The 23461-nt window shown below is 43.7% G+C and overlaps 1 protein-coding gene across 1 annotated transcript; it reads left to right on the top strand.

Moving 5' to 3' along the window:
* Nucleotides 1-12902: 12902 nt before the first annotated feature.
* On the top strand, nt 12903-20561 carry LOC131237715 (protein DETOXIFICATION 16-like). The gene is made up of 8 exons (XM_058235646.1): nt 12903-13204; nt 16262-16806; nt 17249-17335; nt 17466-17522; nt 17662-17900; nt 19021-19139; nt 19481-19567; nt 20269-20561. Exons 1-8 carry the CDS (start codon nt 12926-12928, stop codon nt 20320-20322), a joined length of 1467 nt encoding a protein of 488 aa, XP_058091629.1. The 5' UTR covers nt 12903-12925; the 3' UTR covers nt 20323-20561.
* Nucleotides 20562-23461: the final 2900 nt, after the last annotated feature.

Below are 23461 nucleotides of genomic sequence, written 5' to 3'. Positions count from 1 at the left end.
TCTGCGCCCTTCCGAGTCAACCTGGTTAACGGGGCTGCAATACGAGAGAAGCCCTCAATAAAACGCCGGTAGTAGCCCGCTAAACCAAGGAAACTACGGATCTCGGACGCAGTCGTGGGCTGGCCCCACTGACGCACTGCCTCAACCTTCGAGGGGTCCACTGCGACACCCTCCCTCGTCACCACGTGACCGAGGAACTTCACTTCCTCCTGCCAAAACTCGCACTTCTCCAGCTTTGCATACAGCTAGTGTGCGCGGAGGGTCTGCAACGTAACCTCCAAATGCTGCTCATGCTCCTCACGAGTCCTCGAGTAAATCAGAATGTCGTCGATGAAGACTACAACAAACTGATCGAGATACGGACGGAAGACCTCGTTCATCAGCTGCATGAACACTGCTGGCGCATTGGTCAGTCCGAAGGACATGACCTGAAACTCGAAATGACCATAACGCGTCCTGAATGCTGTCTTCGGAATGTCCTCCTCTCGGACCCGAATCTGATGATAACCGGAACGCAAGTCAATCTTCGAAAAGAACTGTGCACCCTGCAGCTGATCAAACAAATCATCAATCCTCGGGAGCGGGTACTTGTTCTTGATCGTGACCTTGTTGAGCTCGCGGTAATCTACGTAGAGCCTCAACGAACCATCCTTCTTCTTCACGAAGAGTACCGGCGCTCCCCACGGCGAACTGCTCGGACGGATAAAGCCTAACTCACGCAACTCGTCCAACTGCTTCTGCAGTTCCCGCAACTCCAATGGGGCCATGCGATACGGGGCCTTCGAAATAGGCGCAGTACCGGGCACGAGATCAATCTGAAACTCGGTGAGTCGACGAGGCGGTAATCCCGGAATCTCCTGAAACACATCGGGAAAATCACAAACCACAGGCAACTGGTCGACGCTCACCGCTAAAGGCTCCTCTATGGCACAAGACATCAAACAAGACAGCGGCTCTCCTCTGGGCTCAGTAATGAACTAGAACTGCGGCAAGCCAGGTATACAAAATGTGACTGTCCTCGCAGAACAGTCCAATATGGCGTAGTACTCGGCAAGCCAATCCATGCCCAGGATGACATCAAACTCGGACATAGGCAAAGCAAACAGATCGGCAGGCAAAAACATATCCCCAACCAGAACGGGGCAAGACGAGCAAAATCAGCCCAACACTGCAGTCTTTCCCAAGGGAGTTGATACTGTCAACCCCTCACGAGCAGACTCCAATGGCAAACCAGTCGATCGGCAAAAACTCTCGGCCACAAAAGAATGCGATGCACCAGAATCAAACAACACACGTGCAATGCATGCAGATACTGGAAGTATACCCTCAACGACTCCTCCAGATGACTGAGGATCCTGCTGGGCCGCATAGAATCGAGCCTGAGCCGGCTGGGGAGGTGCCTGTCCCCTCTGAGCGTGCTGCTGCTGCTGGGGTCGCTGAGGCGGTCGAAACTGCTGCGGCCTCGGAGGGTGGACTGCTGAGGTGGTCTCGGTGGTGGAGGTTGCTGTCGCTGCTGCTGTGGGGGCCTCTGCTGCTGCTGTGGGGGTCTCTGCTGCTGCTGCGGTGGTGGAGGCTGCTGTGGACCTCTCTGCTGCTGCTGCTGCTGGGGGCGAGGACACTCCCACATACGGTGTCCTGTCGCACCGCACCTAAAACAAGTGCCAGTGAACTGTCTCGGAGGTGGTGCTGGAGGTGCTGGGGGTGCTGCTGGTGCTCGGAAGGCTGGGCGACCTGTGCGCCTCTGCTGAGGTCGACCCTGCTGGGTATCACTGGAAGAAGCCTGCCTCTTCCGGTCTCTCCTCTGACCGCGATCAGACTGAGAACCGTCCCACTCAGCCTCAAAAATCTGGGCCTTCCGCACCACTTCCTCGAAGGTAGGGAGCTCATGCCCAATAACACGGCCTCGAAGACCGTAACGTAAGCCACTCTCAAATCGGCGGGCTCTCCGCTCCTCATCATCCACTAAGTATGGTGCAAATCTGAACAGTGCTACAAAACGAGCGGCATACTGAGCCACTGTCATATCGCCCTGCACCAAGGCCTCAAACTCCAACGCTCGCTGACGTCGGATGTGATCAGGAAAATACTGTCGGTCAAACCGATCCACAAAATCCTCCCAAGTCCATACAAAATCAGCGCCCGCTGCTCGGGAGACTGACATCCACCAGTGCTCAGCCTCACCATGAAGGAGAAATACGGCTAATCGAACTCGCCGCTCGGTCGCGCATCCAATCGTCTCAAATATCTTCTCTACGTCGGCTCGCCATCTCTCAGCCACGGTCGGGTCTGGCTCACCCTGGAAATGCGGGGGATCGAGGCGTCGGAACTCTCGAAGGAGGGCACTCGAGCGCTCCTGCTCCGCCTGCGCTGGTGAAACAACTGGGGGTCTGCCCTGCCCCTGAAGTCCGGCCGTCACAGCCTGCAGCATCTGCTGTAACTGAGAAGCACTCACGGAAACGGTCAGCTCCGCACTGGTCTCTGGTGGAGGAGTTGCACCCATAGGCTGGGTAGCATGAATCCCTGGTAGAGGAGCGACATCCTCAGGCTGGGCAGTAGGGATCTCGGGTGGTGGAGTAGGAATCGTAGGTGGTAGTGCGGGAGCCGCAGGTGGTGGATCCGGAGTCTCAGGTGGTGGTGCGGGAGTTGATCGGCACACTCGTTAAGGGTCGGTAATAAAAGATCGCTAGGCTATCCGAACTTAGGACTTAAATCATTCATAGCAGACATGTAATGTTATTTTTTGTTATTCTCGAGTTATGCTCTGATACCAACTTCTGTCACGCCCCAAACTCGGAAACCGGGCTCACAAAATTCCCGATCGCCGAATCCGGCACCGACAGCCTCCGGAGAACCCCATTCTCGGCTCCCAGCGCCCATTCGCCAGGTTCCGATCCTGAGATGCTACAAGGAGGATTTTCAACATCAGTTTGATTCGTAATAAGCATAACTAAAGGCATAACCCACAACAACAACCAAAAACTCCATCACATTTCCACTATAATAAAAAAACTTTACAAGTACAATGAGCATAAGGGAAATACAATGATGATAGACCAAAAGCTCCAAAAAGATCAGCCACGTGCCCAAGCCTCAGCGCTGCTGCGATCCTGCGTCACCTGCACGCAACGGTCGTGCATAAGCTTATGGAAAACTTAGAGGGTGGTGGAAGTGTATGCTCAAGATGGTAATGTAGTTATGCAGTATCAGAGTAATGCGGAACATACTGATGAATGCCAAGAATGCCATTAGCCGTACCAAGGCCATGCGGTGCAGAGAATGATGTCGGTCATACCAAGACCATGCAATGCGAAATGCAACTCAAGCATGCAAATCCTCATCTAAGTCCACATATCAATACAACTCAAAATCTGAAATATCACCGGGATCTAGTACACTCCAAGCCAGATTACCGCCCCATTGCGCGCAATAAGGTGAGTGGAAAAGACCTCACTATCCGCCTGCCAATATCGGGCTCGGCTCGTCAATAGCGGACCCATTCCTCGAGCTGGTCAGACTCAGCCTAGCATTGCCCCCTACTCTCGGGCGGGTAAGGCCGCACCCCCTTCCAACCGACCACGACACAGTGGAAAGCGCAACCGTCTGGTAATCGGCACTCAGCGCTCATGCATCCACTCGATCTAGACGTTGGAGCAACCTTCTGGTACCATAAGGGTTTAGGGACTTTCACCCAGGGATATCTATCGCACCCCATGTAGAACAGTATTTTCGGTATCCAATCCTGCCAACCACGATACGTCTGTGGAGGTTACGGCCCTGATGTCGCTAGGGCATACAGTAACCATATCACACAATGCGAATGCATGAATCACACTATCCAGTCATGCAGCAATCCTGCGCGTATCGTGCGCTCATGTAGGGCAACACCCCTTGTACGGGAGCCCCTAAACCATCTGCCCGAAGGCATATGCTATGATCAGGCATTTCTCATATCAAGCATACGTATGATGCATATGATTATGAATCATGGAATTAAACATGTTATATGGGATGGATGATAATCATAACAAGGATGGGCCTAGACGGCCTACACATCAGACGTACGAGCCTAACAATGGGCCCTAGGGAAAGTCATAATGCGGACATTTAACCACACTATACTTGCAATGTGGACGTCAAACCACCATTGCTCCCAAGGTATAGCCCGACGTAAACATCATTTATAAATCATATTGGGACTGCACATTGCAATGAACCTTAGGTATATCTCATTGGGCCTTCAATACATCAAATGGGCCATATCTCATGGGCCTTATATTCATTAAGTGGGCCACATCAATGGGCCGCATCAATGGGCCTTATGTTCATTGCAATGGTCTATAACCCGTGGGCCTTAGAGTGCATTAAATGGGCCTGCTCACATGGGCCTTGTATGTATCAAATGGGCCTCGCCAATTGGGCCCCATACGTGTATCAAATGGGCCTACTCACATGGGCCTTATATTTATCAAATGGGCCTCGACAATTGGGCCCCATACGTGCATCAAATGGGCCTCGACCCCTAGGCCCCAATGCGTTTTAATGGGCCTCAAGTAATGAGATGGGCCTTCAATACATATCAAGGTGGGCCTCGACCCCTAGGCCCCAATGCGTTTTAATGGGCCTCAAGTAATGAGATGGGCCTTCAATACATATCAAGGTGGGCCTCAATCATGGGCCACAAGTAATTGAAATGGGCCTTCCACACTAGCAATTATATATAATAAAATATATAATATATATATATAGTACATACCATATTATACATAATATAGTATTATGTATATATATATATATATATATATATATATATATGTATGTATGTATGTATGTATATATATATATATATATATATATATATAATTATACATACACAAACGCACGCACACACACATCCACGCACGCACACACCCACCGTCCAGGACGGTGGGGTAACATGCAAACATCATAGTGGGCTCCACCGTCCAGGCGGACGGTGGACATTAACACATACATTCATGTGGGCTCCATGTGGGGCCCACCCTAATGTTTACATTCCATCCAGACCGTTGATAAGGTCGTGTGGGCCCGAATGAATAAGGAGAACAAATTTCGGCTGGATCCAACACTTCTGTGGCCCAAACCAGGGATTTCAATGGCAGACTCTCAACCTCACTGTTTTCTTTCGTGTGGGCCACCTGAGTTTCGGATTAAGTTGATATTTTGAGTGGGCCCTCTTCAGGGAGGGGCCCACCTCATGAACGGGTTGGATGACAAGGAAACACCAAGGTGGGGCCCACGGCTAGGGCCGTGCTTGGCTGCTGGTACGTCCGTCCGCCCGGACGCTGGCGTGCGCAGGCAGCGCTGCTGCACTTTATTTTATTTTTTTTATTTTTTATTTCCCATGGATTTTGCAGGTGGGGTCCACCTCTTGCAGATCTACTCCGTCAAATAGCTCCCCATGCCTCACGACAGGCAAAACAAGCCCAATATCGGGCATATTTCAGCATACACACAATCAAGGAAGATTCCAATGGTGAAAACCACCATTTACTATGGTATGGCCCACCAGGACCTCGGGTTGGCACCATATCTTGGTTCAACGCCTAACTTGAGGTTTGGAACGGAATGGACGGTGTGGATTTAATACATACATCAAGGTGGGGCCTACACAAGTGGACCACCCCAAAGCTTTGGAAAAAGCTGATATTTGTGTCTTTCCAGCAACGTCTAGCGTCCCTGGACGCTGGACTTTCCATGTTCTTTGGAGGTGGGCCTGCTTAGGTGGGCCACAAGTGATGGATGGCACGAGTACTACACATATAAGATGGGCCCCACTTATAAATGGGCCGGATAAAATACCTACTTCATGGTGGGGTCCAACCTAATGGGCCACACAACTTCATTATCATAACAACAAAGAAAATAAAATAAAAATAAATAAAAAAAAAGAAAAGGGAGAGAGATAGAGAGTGAGACCCGCGTGATGGAGGGACCCCGGCACTATGAGCCCTCCCTTGCACTAAATCATACATCAAGTGGGTCCCATTACATGTGGGGTCCATGGAATTGAAATCCAACGGTGGAGATCCTTTCTCCACTAAAATAGATGGTCTAGATGACCCTAAGCATACAAGGAAATAAACATCATGATGGGGTCCATGGAGAATGGCCCCATCATGGAATGATCATGATGATCCAAGTGGGCCATTGGCCACACCTCAGGGTCCAAAGTGAGATCCAAACCATTGATCGGTTGGCCTCACTTGGCCCATCTTAAAAATATCAAAATCTACCCTATCAAGGCACCCACCACTTGATCTTCTTGCTCCCTTGGCTTCCTTAGCTCCTAGTGCTCCTCTTTGATGGAGGAAGATGAAAAATGGATGGTTGAGATGAGAGATGAAGGGGTAGGAAAGGTGGGCCTCACAAATGAAATTTTCTCACCATGGGAGGACCATACGTATGAATTTGCTATGAGAGAGTTTGAATGAGAGAGAGACTTATAAGGGAGAGAGAGAGAGAATGATGGGTGATGGAGTGATGGATGGGAGAGAGGGATGGGTGTAAGAGCTCTTTTTGACTTTTTTGGCAAAAAGTGTAAGAAGAGTTATGGGTTGTAAGAAACTTTTTGACTTTTGGGGCTTGCTTGGGAAAGGGTGAAAGTTGATGTGTACTTGACATGATGGGATTGATTGATTGATGTGACACCTTGTAGAGATTCTCTCGGGATTCGCATGCGCGGCGTTTCCTCGCACCGAACGCTAGCCCACAACTCCTGACCAGAGCATCGCATCAGCGCGCGAGTCGCGGCATCGGAACCGCGGCGACGATGCGGTCGCTAAGGTATAAGTCCTGAGTTGAATCGACTCGGGTTGTCGACATGAGAATCCAGGTCGGGCGCAAATACCGGTTAAGGGTCGAAGGTTGCCGGAATTCGACCGGGAAGACCGCGGAAGCCTATGGAACGGTACGGTCTAGGATACGGGGCTTACACCTTGGTTCAGAAGTCGTCCGATCCTGGAGAGATAGAGTAGTTACTCTCCCGAGAATGTGACGGATTGGCTACTCCCCCCGCCACTAGGCAATGGCTGGTGTTCGATGCTTATGTGTTTCATCCATGTCATCCACAATCCATGCCACCTATCCTTTTTGCCGTGTCATTTTAGGGGTAAGGCATTTATGCCGTTCATAATCCATGCCGTGTCATTTTAGGAGTATGGCATCTATGCCGCCCATCCTTTTTGCCATGTCATTTTAGGGATAAGGCATCCATGTTGTCCATAGTACATGTCGTGTCATTTTAGGAGTAAGACATCCATGTCATCCATAATCCATTCCACACATCCTTTTTGTCGTGTCATTTTAGGGGTAAGGCCCAAATATCAGCCGACAAGGTGGATAGAAGTGGATACTGTCCAAGTTAGGACTTTTTCGGCCCACAGTGAGCTAGGCAACAGGGTGGATGGATCAGATCACCCCATTGTGGGCCTTAAGTTATGGTACCAATGGTTTGGTAGAAAAGGAAGTGAACACATTGAAAACCAAAACCACGATCCAGGCAACATGACAACCACGACCCATATAACATGGCAACTACGACCCATGCAAACCACGACCCATATGGCAACTACGACACATATAACATGACAATCACGCCCCATATAACATGACAACCGCGACCCATATAATATGACAACCACGACCCTTACCTCATGACAACTATGACCCATATAGCCTGCATTTACTGCTCCTGCAATCTATCAATAGTCATCTCATATTCGAAAAATGTTAAGCTAGCTTTGGTACGGAAGGGCACATTACTTTTTTAACTTTGATGGACGGTAAGGATCTTATATGCATGTATGGCTCGTGGTTGTCATGCAATCTGGGAGCAAGAAATGAGAACCATGACCCATATAACATGATAACCACGAGGGTCGTGGTTGTAATGTGGTAAAGGTTGTGCTTGTAAGATCCTTACCATTCATCAAAGTTAGTACATGACATACATAGATATTGTGCAAACGATATCTGTATAGTAGTATAGGTCACATCAGGTGGTTGTAATGCGGTAAGGGTCGTGGTTGTCATGATATATGAGTTGTGGTTATCATGTTATACGGGTCGTGGTTGTCATGTTATATGTGTCGTGGTGAACATGCAACAACCGCGACCCATATAACATGACAACCACGACCCACATAACATGATAATTACAATCCATGACAACTACATCCCATATAACATGACAACCACGACCCATATAACATGACAATTACGACCCATGCAAACCATGACTCATATAACATGAAAAACACGACCCTTATAACATGACAACCATGATCCATGACGATTACAATCCATATAACATGACAACCACGACCCATATAACACAGCCACTGACAGAAGAGAAGCTTAAAGCTGCACAAAACTGATTCATGAGAGATTTTGATGGTTTTTCAGTAATATCACACAACTCTGCAAGTTTCTTCCACTTAAGTTTTCAAATGGGGATATTATCATCCTTCTCACTCTCATCATCACTGGTTATTACTTTTGAAGAGTATTTTCTTTTAGTTGTAAATGATTGTGTAAAACTCTCATCGCAACTACTATCGTTTTCTAAAGCTGCACTCTCACTTCTCTGGTCAGAATACCGTTCACCTGCTTTTTACAAATCATTTTAAGGCTTAATCCCAAAAATGAGACGGATATAAATCTAAGGTAGAACATACCACAGGAAATCAGCTGACAACCACGACTCATATAACACGACAACCACGACCCATATAATATAAAAATCATGACCCATGAAAACTATGACCCATATAACATAACAACCATGACTCCATGGGAAACCACGACCCATATAACATAACAACCATGATCATAATTACAATACAATATGAAGAACGGTTCTCTTCAACAGGCATCCAGCGAGCTGAAAAACTCTGTTGAGAAGGTCCATATAACATAGATCGTGGTTCTCATGTTATATGGGTCGTGGTTCTCGTGTTATATGGGTCGTAGTTCTCATGTTATATGGGTCATGTTTTTTGTGTGATATGGGTTGTGGTTTTCATGTTACACGGGTCGTGGTTGCCATTCCGTTTTCCCCCGATCCATGATCCAACGTTAGATACAACCACGATCCAACGTGGATAAAACCATGACTCATGTTCGTCATATCCACGACCATTTACTTCGGAATCAGCGTGACCCTTGGGAATCAACGCCACATTCTTTTTCAGGAAATCGCATTAATGTCGCTACTTGCCCGTAATCCCTTCAAAATCAGCGCCTTAAGCATTGGTTAATCAGCTATAAAAGTGGTACTTAGGTTTCAAATTACTTTCATAAGTCAATCCGAACCAGAATCTTTATTGCAACACCTTAAGCATTCATGGATTTCTTTGTTCTTTCAATCAAAATAATGGAGAAGATATTCGAAGAAGCCATCGAGTCCTTCTCGCGTTCTTCCTTTATGGGTGATCCCTTCCCTTTCCGTAGGGAAGTTGACGATCTTCCTGAAGATCAACGACCTCCATAGGCACCCAACAAGCTGAAAAATTCTGTTGAGAATTTTCATGGAGTCACTGCCATAAGAGAAGCTTAGAGCTGCACATGACTGATTCATGGGAGATTTTGATAGTTTTTCAGTACTATCGCAATAACATGACAACCACAACTCATATAACATGACAACTACGACCCACGAAAACTACGACCCATATAACATAACAACCACGACTCCATGGGAAACCACAACCCATATAACGTAACAACCATGACCCATATAACATGACAACTACGACCATAATTACAATACAATATGAATAACAGTTCTCTTCAACGGGCACCCAGCGAGCTGAAAAACTCTGTTGAGAATGTCTTGTTTAAGCCTGACCTTCTCAACAGAGTTTTTGATCAGGCTAAAACAAGACATTCTCAAGATAGTTTTTCGGATCGCTGGGTGCCTTTTGAAGAGAACTGTTATTCATATTGTATTGTAATTATGGTCGTGGTTGTCATGTTATATGAGTCGTAATTGTTATGTTATATGAGTCGTGGTTTCCCATGGAGTCGTGGTTGTTATGTTATATGGGTCGTAGTTTTCATGGGTTGTGGTTATCATGTTATACGGGTCGTGGTTATTATGTTATATGGGTCATGGTTGTCATATTAAATGGGTCATGATTGTCATGGATCGTAGTTATTAACATAGGTCATGGTTCGCATATGAAATGGGTTGTGGTTGTCATGTTATATGGGTCGTATCCCTTAAATGACACGACAAAAGGGTGGGCAGCATGGATTATACACATACTTCAATGTGAGCCTATATAGGTCATGGTTCTCATATTATATGGGTCGCGGTTCTCATGTTATATGGTCACTTCCTTTACTACCAAATGATAGGATAGTCATTGGTACAATAGTCTAAGGCCCACAGTGGGGTGATCCATTTCGTCCACCTTGTCGACCAGCTTGCTATAGGCCTAAAAAGTCCTGACTTGGGCAGTGTCCATTTCTAACAAACATCACTGTGTGCCTGGAAAGTTTCAACAGTGAGTTCCATTGTCACCATTATTTTCTATTATGTAGCCCATACGAGCTCTAGATAAGGCTGATATTTGGGCCCTAAACCTAAAATGACACGGCAAAAAGGATGAGCGGTATGGATTATACACATACATCAATGTGGGCCCTACGAGTTTGATCCTTGCCCACACGCAAAAAAGTTCCGTACACATCATTTTCTTGGCATTAAATACGACATAACTTCTTATTCCCTAGAAAACTACTGAAATAAGGACAAGGGCATTTTGGTTTAAGTAATTTTCGGAAGCTCATCGGAAGGCCACTCTTGGGATATATGGAACGTAGTAACTTTCTAAGTAATTTGGCCAAACTTTGAGGTCAGTACGGTCAAAATCCCTAATATTTTATGCTTTGTTCATCCCAGTAGAGGACCGTAGGAGGTTTCAATGGTAAGCATTTCCCTATTCATATTTTTCGTTGTTGGGCCAATTTCAGTTTTGAATCTACCTTACTTTTAGCTCTGTCCTTACATGAGCTGGCAAATCGGATGAACCGTTGGATTTCTCACCATAATCCCGGTGGGCCTCACCTAGCTTCTGAGCGCAGAAACTTCCTACAACGGAGTGTCAGAGGGCTTCCTCTTTGGGCGCGGATGGACGTGGATTTCCTGCGAAAGCCTTTCGCTGAAAGTTCCTGCGCTGGAAACCTGGGTGGGGCCCAACTTGATGTTTTTGAGAAATCCACCCCGGCCATCCGTTTTCCGAGACATTTTTAGGATAGGAGGCCGAAAATGAGTGGTATCCAATACTCAAGTGAACCTAAAAGGTGAGTATTGAACATACACAGTTGAAATATTCGTGGGCCACAGAAGTTTTGAATCAGGCTAATATTTGTGTTTTCAGTTCATCCAAGTAGGAATGACGTTATTAACGGTATGGATGTCATGTAAACATAACTTTCTACCCCAGAAAGCTTTCAACGGTGAGAATTTTCCTACCCACCTTTTACTCTAGTGCGGCCCACTTGAGTCTTGGATCCTTCTCAATTTTTGTCTAAAGTCTTAACATGAGCTCAGAAAACGGATGTACGGGGTGGATTTCTAAAAACATCACGTTGGGCCCCACCCAGGTTTCCAGCGTAGGAATTTCCTGCGAAAGGCTTTCGCAGGAAATCCACGTTTGGCGCGGATTAGCTACCGACAGTATGAGTAGCGGGACTAGCTACTGAAGTGACGTCAGCAAGTTCCGTGGCCCCACCATGATGTATGTTTTGTATCCACACTTTCCATCCATTTGGCGAGATCGTTTTAGGGCAATATCCAATAACCAGTTAAATCCAAAGCTCCAGTAAACCCAGCACAGAAACAGTGGGACAGTGACGCCCACCATTAAAAACTTCCAAAGGCGACGGAAAGTTTTAGATCAAGCTCATATATGTGTTTTCCCTTCTTTCACGTCTATTTTTGTTTTCCTTTCTTTCCTGTCTTTTTTAACTTTTGAACCGGTTGGATTTCAAATAAACATTATGACGGGCCTTAGGATAGTTTCAACGGTGGGAATGAATCTTCCCACTGTTTTCTTTGATAGGGTCCACTACAAATTTTTATTTGCCTCATTCTTTGGTTCATACCTAAAATGATATCTAAAAATAAATAGACGGTGTGGATATAATACATACATCACACTGGGCCACAGAACTTAGTGACATCACTTCAGTAGCCGACTCGCTGCTCAACCTGTCAGTATCTAATCCGCGTCCTTCCTATTTCCATAGACGTGGAAGCGGATTGCATGGTACGTTGACGTCACCAAGTATTGTGGGCCCTAACACGATGTATGTGTATTACATCCAAACCGTCCGTCCATTTGGCGATATTGTTTTAGGCATTGAAATAATAATTAAAAAAAAAAGATATATCCAAATCTCAAGTGGACCACACCATCGAAAGCAGGGAGCATTGAACATCTACCATCCAAAACTTATTGAGGTCAAAACACTTCTAGATCAATCTGATATTTATGTTTTCCGTTCATCCATATCTTTGTTACCTTTTGAACGGGTTGGACTGTAAATAAGCATCATGGTGGACCCTAAGAAGGTCTCAACGGTGGGAATCATTGTCTCCATTGCTTTGGTGTGGTCCAATTAAGCGTTGGATCTGCCTCATTTTTGGACTGATACCCTAAAATGATTGCGAAAAAAATGGATTGACGGTACAGATATAACACTTACATCATGGTGGGGCCCACATAACTTGGTGACGTCAACACACCACAGAGGTCGATGGTATGTGTCACACCCCGCAATCCGCATCCCATACACGTGGGTATATTGCCGTCGTCGTCTTCTACTTCTCTCCGGTCCATCTCCTTGTGGAGAGAGAGAGAGAGAGAGAGAGAGAGAGATGAAAGGAGATGAAGCTGGCCCATCATCTCTCCAATCTCCTACTCTTCAAAGCTGCTCTGAAAAGGACATTGAATTGGAAAGCGGTAGGAAGAGAGAGGAGATATTAGGAGAGATTAAGAAGCAGTTGCTTTTGTCTGGGCCTTTGATAGTAGTTAACCTTTTACAGTTCAGTTTGAGGATGATATCAGTAATGTTTGTGGGCCACCTTGGTGAGCTCTCTCTATCCAGTATTTCCATGGCCACTTCTTTTGGTGGGGTCACTGGTTTTAGCTTGTTGGCATGTTGGTCCCTTTCCATTTTCTGCTCAACGGTTTTTATTGCGTGATCTGGACCGTCCATTTTCTCCAGACTCAGGCCAGCCAGCTACATTCACACTCACTTGGGTGATCCTAACCATTTGATTGATGGCTTGTGAAACGGATGGGTAGAAATAATTACTGAATAAATGGTCCATTCATCAAACTGGATGGTTCCTCTGTAAGACCATGCCATTGATTGGATGAGTCTCTGAAGAATTGAATCATTTTGATCAGACAATCCTAACCATCTGATTAGCGCCTTGGAGAATGCAAGGTTTGGATGGTTAGGGTCATTGTAAGTTTAGTTGTGCAAACATCAGGTGGGTCCCACCATCTAGATGAGAAGATCAGGAGCGGATTAGGTGTGGCCCTTACCGTGGGTCGCACCTTGATTTATGTATTCTATATCCACTCCGTTCATCCGTTTTTCCAGATTATTTTAGGACATGAGCCCAAAAATGAAGCAGATCCAATTCTAGGGCGGACCATACCATAGGAAACAGTGGTGATTGACCATTAATGGGCTACAAGGGTTTTGGATCACGCTGATATTTGTTTTTCCCCTTCATCCAGATTTATGTGACCTTATCAAATGGTTGGATGGCAAATAAACATTACAGTGGGCGCTAGGAAGTTTTTAATGGTAGTGCGTTCAATCACCACTGTTTCCTATGGTGGCTCATGCGCAAAACAAGTGGATGGCATGGATGTAGAATACATACATCAAGGTGGGCCCCATGGTAAGGGCCGCACAGTCTTTTTTTTTTTTTGGGGGCGCTGACAGGTCCCGAGAAGATCAGGCCGGTCACCTCATCGGGTGCCCGCACCTGTTAGAGAACAATGTGCAATTAAACAAAATTGCCAACAGTCCATTTCAACCTGTAATGTGGCCTACCTGATGAGTGGACCAGCTAGCTGATTTTTGGGCCAGGTCATCTAGATGGCAGGCCCTAGTTGATCTATGCAATATGGCTGCCTGAGGGGAACTTTGGCTTCATAAAACTCTTGTAACATAAACTGGATTTCAGCTATCAAATTCAATGTTATAGATTGATTAAATCAGAATGGTTTTTTTGGTGAACAAAAGATAATTAGGCTGTGTTTGGATGCATTGTTGAATTGAATTCCAGTAAGTGGTTTGAGAGAGTGGAAATCATGAAATTGTTTCGATTGATATCAAAGGAATTTAATTGTCTTTGCTTTCATGTTGAACTTGAAAGGGAATACCAAGGTAAATTTCTATTTGGTCCTATCCTCTCTTTCTATTGAACCAATTATTTCAATATAATTCGGTATTGATCCATGGCCAATGCTGTGTTTGGATGCACAAGCATAGCGAATCTCAATCATTCAATTCAATCGGGAGGAAATGCTGAAATTATAATGATATTGCCCATTGTTTGTATCCGCAATCTGCGGTTGTGTTGTTTTCATGAGTTTGGGAATCTATCCATAAGTATTTCTCTTTTTTCTTCCAAAACACTGTTCTCCCCTTCTTCATCGTCTTCGGTGTTCTAAGTTCGACTTGAAAGTAGAGCAACTCTGATTTTGGAGCTTACTCCCTCGATGTGAATGCTAGGGAAGGTAACTACAATTTGGTTATTGGGACTTTACTAGACTAATTATTGCAATTCAATTTGATAGTGAATCCAAATGCTCCCTTAAGGTTTTCGAAGCGACTTCATCATTTCGAAATTCTTTTAATCTCAATGTTGTTGTTTTCTAATTTTTTGGGGGGCCCACCAGGCCACACGGGCTTCCACAAAACCAGATTGGATCTAGCCGTTGGATGCTGAATATGGGCATGCCAGTGTGACTCATTTTGGTAATGATCATGTATACACAATTTTGGCTAGTCACAACTTCACATGTCATGTGTCCTATGTCGAGAAGTGTAGTTGTATTGGAAGTATCTGTTGCTATGGAGACTGCGGGGTTAAGGACTCTTGAAGGGTTTAGGATTCTCACAGACCACCATATATCCAAGTGTCTGTCTCCACTCTCCTCTCACCTTTTGCAACACATTCCCCTCACCAACTTGCAACTAAAGGGAGAGTGAAGAGAGGAAGATCAAGCCCTCATCTTGTGATGGCATTGCCAGCGACACTTTCAGGTATGAATTTGTGATGGACAAAGGAGAATTATTCATACAAATGCCACACAAAATCGTTGATATTAAAAACCAGTCCTCACTTATTGTTTAATAAACTCCAGGGTGTGTGATTGAACTGAATTGCAATTCATTCGAGTCCTTGTGGATTGAATTGCAATCCATTCAAATCATTATAGATGGAGGAACCAAAGTGGCGACACCAGTTTAACCCATCACAACCAAACACCTAATTACAGTTCCATGTGCTTCGAGTAATTTCAATTTACTGGCTAGTTCCCTTCATGGATGAAGTGCTGGTAGACCTGCTTTGGTTTGCAATTCAATTTTATTGAAAATCCTAATGCACCCTCAGTTTTATTTTTTTATTTTTTTCTTTTTTTCTCTTTCCTCTTTTTTTTTTTTTTTAAAAAAAAAAAAAATGAGAAAATCAGATTTCTATAGCTCTGCCCTATGTTCAATGTCACAAAACATTGGATTCACTCTACAATTCTCATTTTTACCAAATTTCAGCTATTTTTATTCTAAATTAGGTCATATAGTTTATAAACATGTCACTATTGAAATCCATTTCATGGGCCACCATGTGGATGGGCAGTAGTCGAAACCCATTTATCTTGTCATCTAGGGGGCATTTGGATCGTAAGTTACTTAAGATGAGCTATCTATGCCTTCAATAGCTTATCTTGCTTTTTACTTATTAAACTGAAGTGATTAAGCAACTTTAAACATTAAAAAAAATAAAAAATAAAAACTATTTATAATTGATCATAAACCAAACTTACCTCAAATAAGTTACTTATTTACTATTGTAAGTAGAAAAAGTAACTTATTTGGTGGTATGCAAACGGACCTTTAGTTTCTTAATCCATCAGCATTTATGAATGCTTAATCTGTCTCATTCTTTTTTTTTTCTTCTCATCAGTTGGGAATGGGAAGCGCATTGGATACGTTGTGTGGGCAGGCATATGGAGCCAAACAGTATCATATGCTCGGCATACACATGCAAAGGGCGATGATCGTCCTTACAATCGTTAGCATTCCCATTTCTTTCATTTGGGCCTACACAGGCCGAATTCTCGTGGCCGTTGGACAAGATCCAATGATATCGATGGAAGCCGGTCTGTATGCTCGTTGGATGGTTCCGAGCATTTTCACTTATGGCCTCCTTCAATGCCACGTTCGTTTCCTACAGACCCAAAGCATTGTCATTCCAATGATGATAAGCACTGGGATCACGGTTCTACTACACGCTGTCGTGTGTTGGGTTTTGGTGTTCAAATCTGGCCTTGGAAACAAAGGGGCTGCCTTGGTGATCAGCATCTCTTATTGGGTCAATGTGGCGTTGTTGGCGATTTATGTGAACTTCTCCTCTGCCTGCAAGAAGACTTGGACTGGTTTATCAAGGGAGGCCTTGAATGATATTCTCAACTTCCTAAGACTTGCAGTTCCTTCGGCTCTTATGGTTTGGTAAGTCAAGCACCGCTGTTGCGATCAGGCTGTGTTTGGACGTTCAATCATACTGAATACACATTAGTTTCAGATTCAATAAAGAGTAGAGGACCAAAATGGTGCTAGCGCCACTCAATTTGTAATGAGGGACTAGCACCCAACTTGCAATTGTTGTCGTTTTAACTTCCACTTGAAATACACATGAGTTACGAATGAGGCTGGATTTTGGTATCTAGGCATAACATTGGGGGGCATATCTAATGGATGAGTTGGATGGCACTAAAACATCATGGCGGGCCCACACATCTTTAACACTTGGTAATTACCATACATAGATACAATGTGATTATTCCCCTGAATGAATTGCAAGTTCAATTGATCATCCAAACGCAGCATTAAGAATACACACCATTCAGATGCTGACAATATGCCATGGTTATTTCTCCACGACGGGACTCAGCTTGGAGTTCTGGTCATTTCAGTTGATTGTTCTCTTATCTGGTCTTCTTCCTAATCCAAAGCTCGAAACATCAGTGCTATCAATAAGGTAAAAATAGCCATTTGATTGAAGAATTCGCCATTTGATTATTTGCAGTTGTCCATTCCATCAATTACAATTTTGTAAATATGACTTTCAATTTCTGGTCTGTTATACTAACTGTCATCTCCATCCCCAGCCTTAACACATGTTCAATGGTCTACATGATCCCATTTGGTCTCAGTAGTGCAGTCAGGCAAGTAGATTAGATTGCCAGATTGCCTTCTCCTTTAAAAAATAAAAAATAAACTACTTGGATGCCCAACTTAAGTGAATTGCAATTAACTCAATCCATTGAGGAAACATGGTGGTGAATTTATTCATTCTGCTTTCAGTACAAGAGTTTCAAATGAATTGGGCGCTGGGCGTCCACAAGCTGCACGCTTAGCAGTATGTGTTGTGGTAGTGGTGACCATTTCACTGGGTGCAGTAGTAGGGCTGGCCACAATCTTGGTGCGCAACGTTTGGGGTTATGTATATAGCAATGAGGTAGAAGTGGTGAAATATGTAGCAACCTTGATGCCATTGATTGCGCTCTCGGACTTCATCAATGGAATTCAATCGGTGCTTTCAGGTCCGCCTACTTTCCAGATGGTTGTTATTGACATAAACCGCAATTTCTGTACGCGCACTACAACACTTAATTGTGTCATTTTGCAAATTTCACTTTCCTTAAACCAATCATTGTTATTTTTTATTTCTTTGCAGGTAGTGCAGACTTGCTTTGGTTTCTCCTCATAACCATAGTTCAAAAACCCAAAACCCGAATCAACTCAATGTCACGTTTTTTGTTGATGTCTTAACTCTGTCAGTAACAAGGTTTGTCGATACCATCAACAGACCACTCGATGCCATCGAGTAGATGTCGATGCCATTGTTAGATATTCAATGCTATTGAGAAAATCCAGAAAATCCATGTTGGTTGCTGGAACGTTTTAGTGTTGCTACTTGATGACATCGAAGGAAGTTTGATGCCATCGAAAGATCCTCGATGGGGTGTCGATGCCATCGAAGGTCCCATCGAAGATGTGCACAGAATTGTGTAAGTGCATAGTTTGTTTCCGCGCTTTCCAACATTATTCCTCCCAATATCTACTTGATGTGCATGGAGAGTGTGGAATCGATCGATCATATGTTAGTCCATTGTGTTTTTTGCTTCTAAAGTTTGTGCCCACATTTTTGCCTTGTTTCATGTTGACTGGGTTATGTCAAAAGCTATTGAAGATCTCAAGTCACATGGAGGATGACTCTTATGGGGGTTTTTTGGGTCATTTGGAGGGTTAGAAATGGAAGGTGCTTTCAAAATGAAAGCATGGGGATGGATGAGGCCATAAGACTCACTGAATGGTTTGTGGCAAGCTGGTCTATCTATGCTTAGGCTATCTTGGCTGCTTTTGGGAGTTTCTTTGCATTGAGTGGGCTTGTACTCTCTCTCTCTCTCTCTCTCTCTCTCTCTCTCTCTCTCTCTCTCTCTCTCTCTCTCTCTCTCTCTCTCTCTCTCTCTCTCTCTCTCTCTCTCTCTCTCTCTCTCTCTCTCTCATTTTTTTTTTTTAAAGGAATTCAACTGAGTCGACTTATTGAGTTCTAGATTTATGCTCATGACAATCATATTTATTGTCGCTTTTAGTCATTTTCACTTTCATGGTTGTGAAGATTCTCAATGTGAAACTTTAATAAATTCTTTAATCATTTAGGAACTGCTAGAGGATGCGGGTGGCAAAAGACCGGTGCTCTCATTAACCTCGGAGCTTTCTACATTGTGGGCATTCCAACTGCTGTTCTCTTGGCTTTTGTCTTCCATGTTGGAGGAAAGGTGAGCTTTCATCTTTCATGGCTACAACCTTCTTGTAAAGGTTTGCTAATTCATTAGACAAACAGACATCCAAGCACATGAGAATGCGGCGCACACGTGCTACATCTAGGCTGTGCATCAGGTGGACTACCCCAATACAATATCACCGATCATTAAAAAAAAAAAAAAAAAAAAGGCTGATTCAAAAAGCAAGTGGCCAGCACGTGCTTCGAATATCACACAATGATTGTATCTGTGTAATATTTAGGTCAATGCATCAACAAAGTGGGGCCCATTGGCATGCTCTGCAACATGTAGATATTGATGCTTAATGTTACCTTTGTTGAAATTGCTGTAACCAGGGCCTTTGGATGGGGATGATATGTGCACTTTTTGTGCAGTCAGTGTTGCTTACAGCAATAACACTCCGCACTAATTGGGATCAAGAGGTAAGTGATTTCTTTCTAAATCAGCACTGAAAGAACAATGAATTTTAAAAAATAATAATAATAAAATAGGTTTCTTCATGGGAGCTCGCACATGAGCAAATGATATTGGGACAGCAATAATTGTTCAATTAGGCTGAGTTCTCTATTTGTTCTGAACTTAATTTTGTAGATGTGGGAACAATGATGGCTTTTCTGAGCCATTAATCTTATGGGCCCCATCATGGATATACCATTCCCCCAAAATCTCCTAAATTAGAACATCCTTGCCATCAAATCTTTGCTCTTTCTGCCACTGAATGTGGTTTGTTCATGCATTTATTTTTAACCATATATTTGCATGCCAACAATAGGAAGGTTAGAGTTGACCAATTGAGAGGGTATTCAGGGAATGGTCTGGATGGTGGGGGCCATCAGATCAATGGAGACCAACCATGGGCCCCACATCTACAAACTAAGTTCTGAAACAGGAAGTTCCCTGTTTGAAACGAAGAGGGAACTAGGCCTCTTCTTCAATTAAGTGGAAATGACAAAATTGCAATTGCCTCCTTTCAGTGTTCACACATAGGGAGTAGCCCCAAATTGCAATTCTGTTACCTCCAAGTTGGATCTTTATGTAATCGCGATTCCTTCGTATACATGAAACTTCCTTATACGATGCAAATTTTGTTTTTCTTTCTTGCTTTTTTCTTCATTCTCAACAGGCAAGGAAGGCTAAGGATAGAGTTAACAGCTCTAGCATCCCAATAAACACATGATATGAAAGCTAACATCCCAGTACTCTCTTTTGCTCTCCTTTTTTCTTTTCTTTTTTGCTTTTATCTTCTTTTGTATTCAATAATTGTCTACTTCTCTTCCTCTACGATGTATGTTAATTGACTCTTTTCAGTTGTTTGGTAGGCTACTACATAAATAAATTGGAATAATTTCAATCATTTCTCCGTTTGACTCCTTTAAATAAAATATTAGTGGCACTCCATCCGCAGCTCTTTCAAAAGTGTTCTTGTTAATTCAGAAATGGGAATCACTGCAATGGGTGTCCCTGGCTTTTTTAGTTTTCTATCTGCTACCTTTTTTTTGTAATTCTTTTTGTTTTCTTTATTGGTTACAATTCTTTACCTTTCAGTAATAAAGAAGAAGAAGTAATCATCTATAATTTTATTTAATGGGCTTAGCTTAAGATCTTCCCATGTGGTACTCTCTCTCTCTCTCTCTCTCTCTCTCTCTCTCTCTCTCTCTTCTTTTAGTGAGTGTTACCCTTACTGTGGGGCCCACCTTAATTAATGATGTGTTGTAATACCCACTCCATCCATCTGTTTTTCCAGCCTAGTTTAGGACATTTTCCCGAAATAATGCCCACTGTAATGTTTCTTTTCTATCCAACTGGTCAACCAAACCTGGATGAAGGGAAAATGTAAAGATCAGCTTGATCAAAACTTTTGTGGCTCATAAAAATCTTTTAATGGTCATTCGCCACTATTTTCAGTAGTATGGTTCACTTGAGATTTGGATTTGTTTAATTTTTGGGATCGTGAACTAAATTTATATGGGAAGACGGATGAACGGTGTGGATGTACCCAAAAAAAATCATGAAGGTGGGCCCCACGTGGTAAGCGTAACACCTAATCAGCTCCTGTCTGTCTCCATTAACCCATTCCGCTTGCGTTGGACAGTAGATTGTACGGGAATGCGAGTCCAACTGATTCATTGCATAATTTTAAGGCATGGGCCTGAAAAATGCATATCCAACCGTCCATCTGATTTGCCATCTGATTTTAGGCGAATGTGTCCAAAAAAGAATTCAATACAAAGTTCAAGTGGGCCGAATGGGGTCTGAACACCCATTGTTGAGGCATTCATGGGGCCACAGGATGTTTATGATAAATCTACTCCGTTCATCTGTTTTTACAGCTCATTTAAGGGGATAATTCCAAAAATGAGACAAACCCGAAGCTCAAGTGGGCCATACAACAGGAAACATTGACATTGAACGCTCACCATTGAAAAATCTTGGGGTCATCATGGCCCTCATTTTGAGCTTCGGGTCTTCCTCTTTTTTTGGGCCCATGCCCTAAAATAACTTGAAAAAACGGATGGGCGGAGTGGATTTCTGGCAAATGTAAAGGTGGCCCTCGTAGGTGTCGGAGTTAGGTTGGCATGGCAATCAACGCAATTAATGTGAGGTTTGGGCGACATTTAAGTCCATACGGCAAGGGTTGCTCACCAGTAGGTGGCCCAATATGATGTTTGTGACAAATCTATTCCGTCCATCTGTTTTTTCACCTCATTTAAGCATATGGACCAAAAAATGAGACCGATCTAATGGCCAAAAATGAAAATGAAACTATGAGAATTCAACGCCCACTTTTGAAACATTTGTGAGGCCACATGATGTTTTTGACCAATCTACCCTATCCAAATGTTTTTCCAACTCATTTTTGGGGGCATGGCCCAAAAATGAGGCTGATACCAAACTCCAAAGTGCCACATGATAGGAAAAGGTGTGATGAAACGCCCACCGTTGAAACATCTTGGGCCATCCTTTTTATTTTTATTTATTTATTTATTTACGCACCCCCCACACACTCACGCCATAGTAGGATTTTACCACCTATGGATGCTCAAACCCTTGACCGGGTGTTGAAACTCCCGACAGTCTACCACCAGATCAGGAGTAAGGATCCAATCTTGGGCCATCCTGGTGCCCACTTTGAGCCTTTGAAGTCACTAAGTTCTGTGAGCCCATTGTATTGTATTTGTTATATCCAAACCGTCCGTTCACTTGGGAAGAAATGTTTAGATCATGAACCCAACAATAAGTCAATCAAAAGCTCAAGCGAACCAAAGCAGCGTATTGAGTAAACTCTGTTAGGTCCACCATGATTCATGTATTTTATCCGCTCCGTCCATCCATTTTACCAGCTGATTTTAGGGCTTGAGCCCAAAAATGAATCATATACAATGTTCAAATGGAGCACACGACAGGAAATAGTTGAATTGAACATTTACTGTTGAAAAAAATCTCGGGGAGTTACAGAAGTTTTGGATCAATCTTATATTTGTGTTTTCCCTTCAGCCATGCCGGTATGATCTTATGAACAGGTCGGATAACAAATAAACATCACTGTGAGGCCTGGCAAGGTTTCAATGGTGGAAATCATTATCCCCACTGTTTCCTATGACCTACTTGATCTTTGGATATGATTCAATTTCGATCTCAACCCCTTGAATTAGATAGAAAAACAGGTGGACGGCGTTGATATACCACATACATTCAAGGTGGGCCCAACTGTCGTGAACCTTCCCTGGGCTCTATTTACCATCCAACCTGTTCATAAGGTTAAGTAGACCTGGATAAGGAAATATTACCTTGATCTGAAACTCTTTAACCCATAAGTCTTTAATGATAGACATTCAATCCCCACTACTATCTATGGTGTGATCCACTTGATATTGAATTTGCCTCATTTTTTGGGTCATGCCCTAAAATTATCTATAAAAATGGAAGGACGGTTTAGATCTAACAAATACATCACGGTGGGCCCACAAAACTTGATTTGTGTGGCACAGGGAGGGGGGTTAGAACGCGTGTTCGGTTGTAAGGGAGTTATCATCGGCACCTTTTGAAGAAAATAGTTAAAAATGTAGTTGGTAATCTGTCGTGATGTGAATGAAGTTATTAACTGTTCCAAACGGTCCGGACATTGACGCCCTACCTGTGATGGTGGCAGCTTCCGTGTATCCTGTTGATCTCTTTACGGGGTGACCAACTTACATCTACTCCGTCCATGAATTTTGAAAGTCCATTTTAGAGAATGAAGCCAAAAATTAACAAGATCAAATTCATAGGTGGACCACACCATGAAAACAATTGTGATTGAATAATCATCGTTAAAA

The sequence above is a fragment of the Magnolia sinica genome, chromosome 2 (genome assembly GCF_029962835.1).
Source record: "Magnolia sinica isolate HGM2019 chromosome 2, MsV1, whole genome shotgun sequence".
NCBI lineage: Eukaryota > Viridiplantae > Streptophyta > Magnoliopsida > Magnoliales > Magnoliaceae > Magnolia > Magnolia sinica.
The sequence above is the reverse complement of the archived record's forward strand: the minus strand, read 5'-3'. Positions and strand labels throughout refer to the sequence as shown.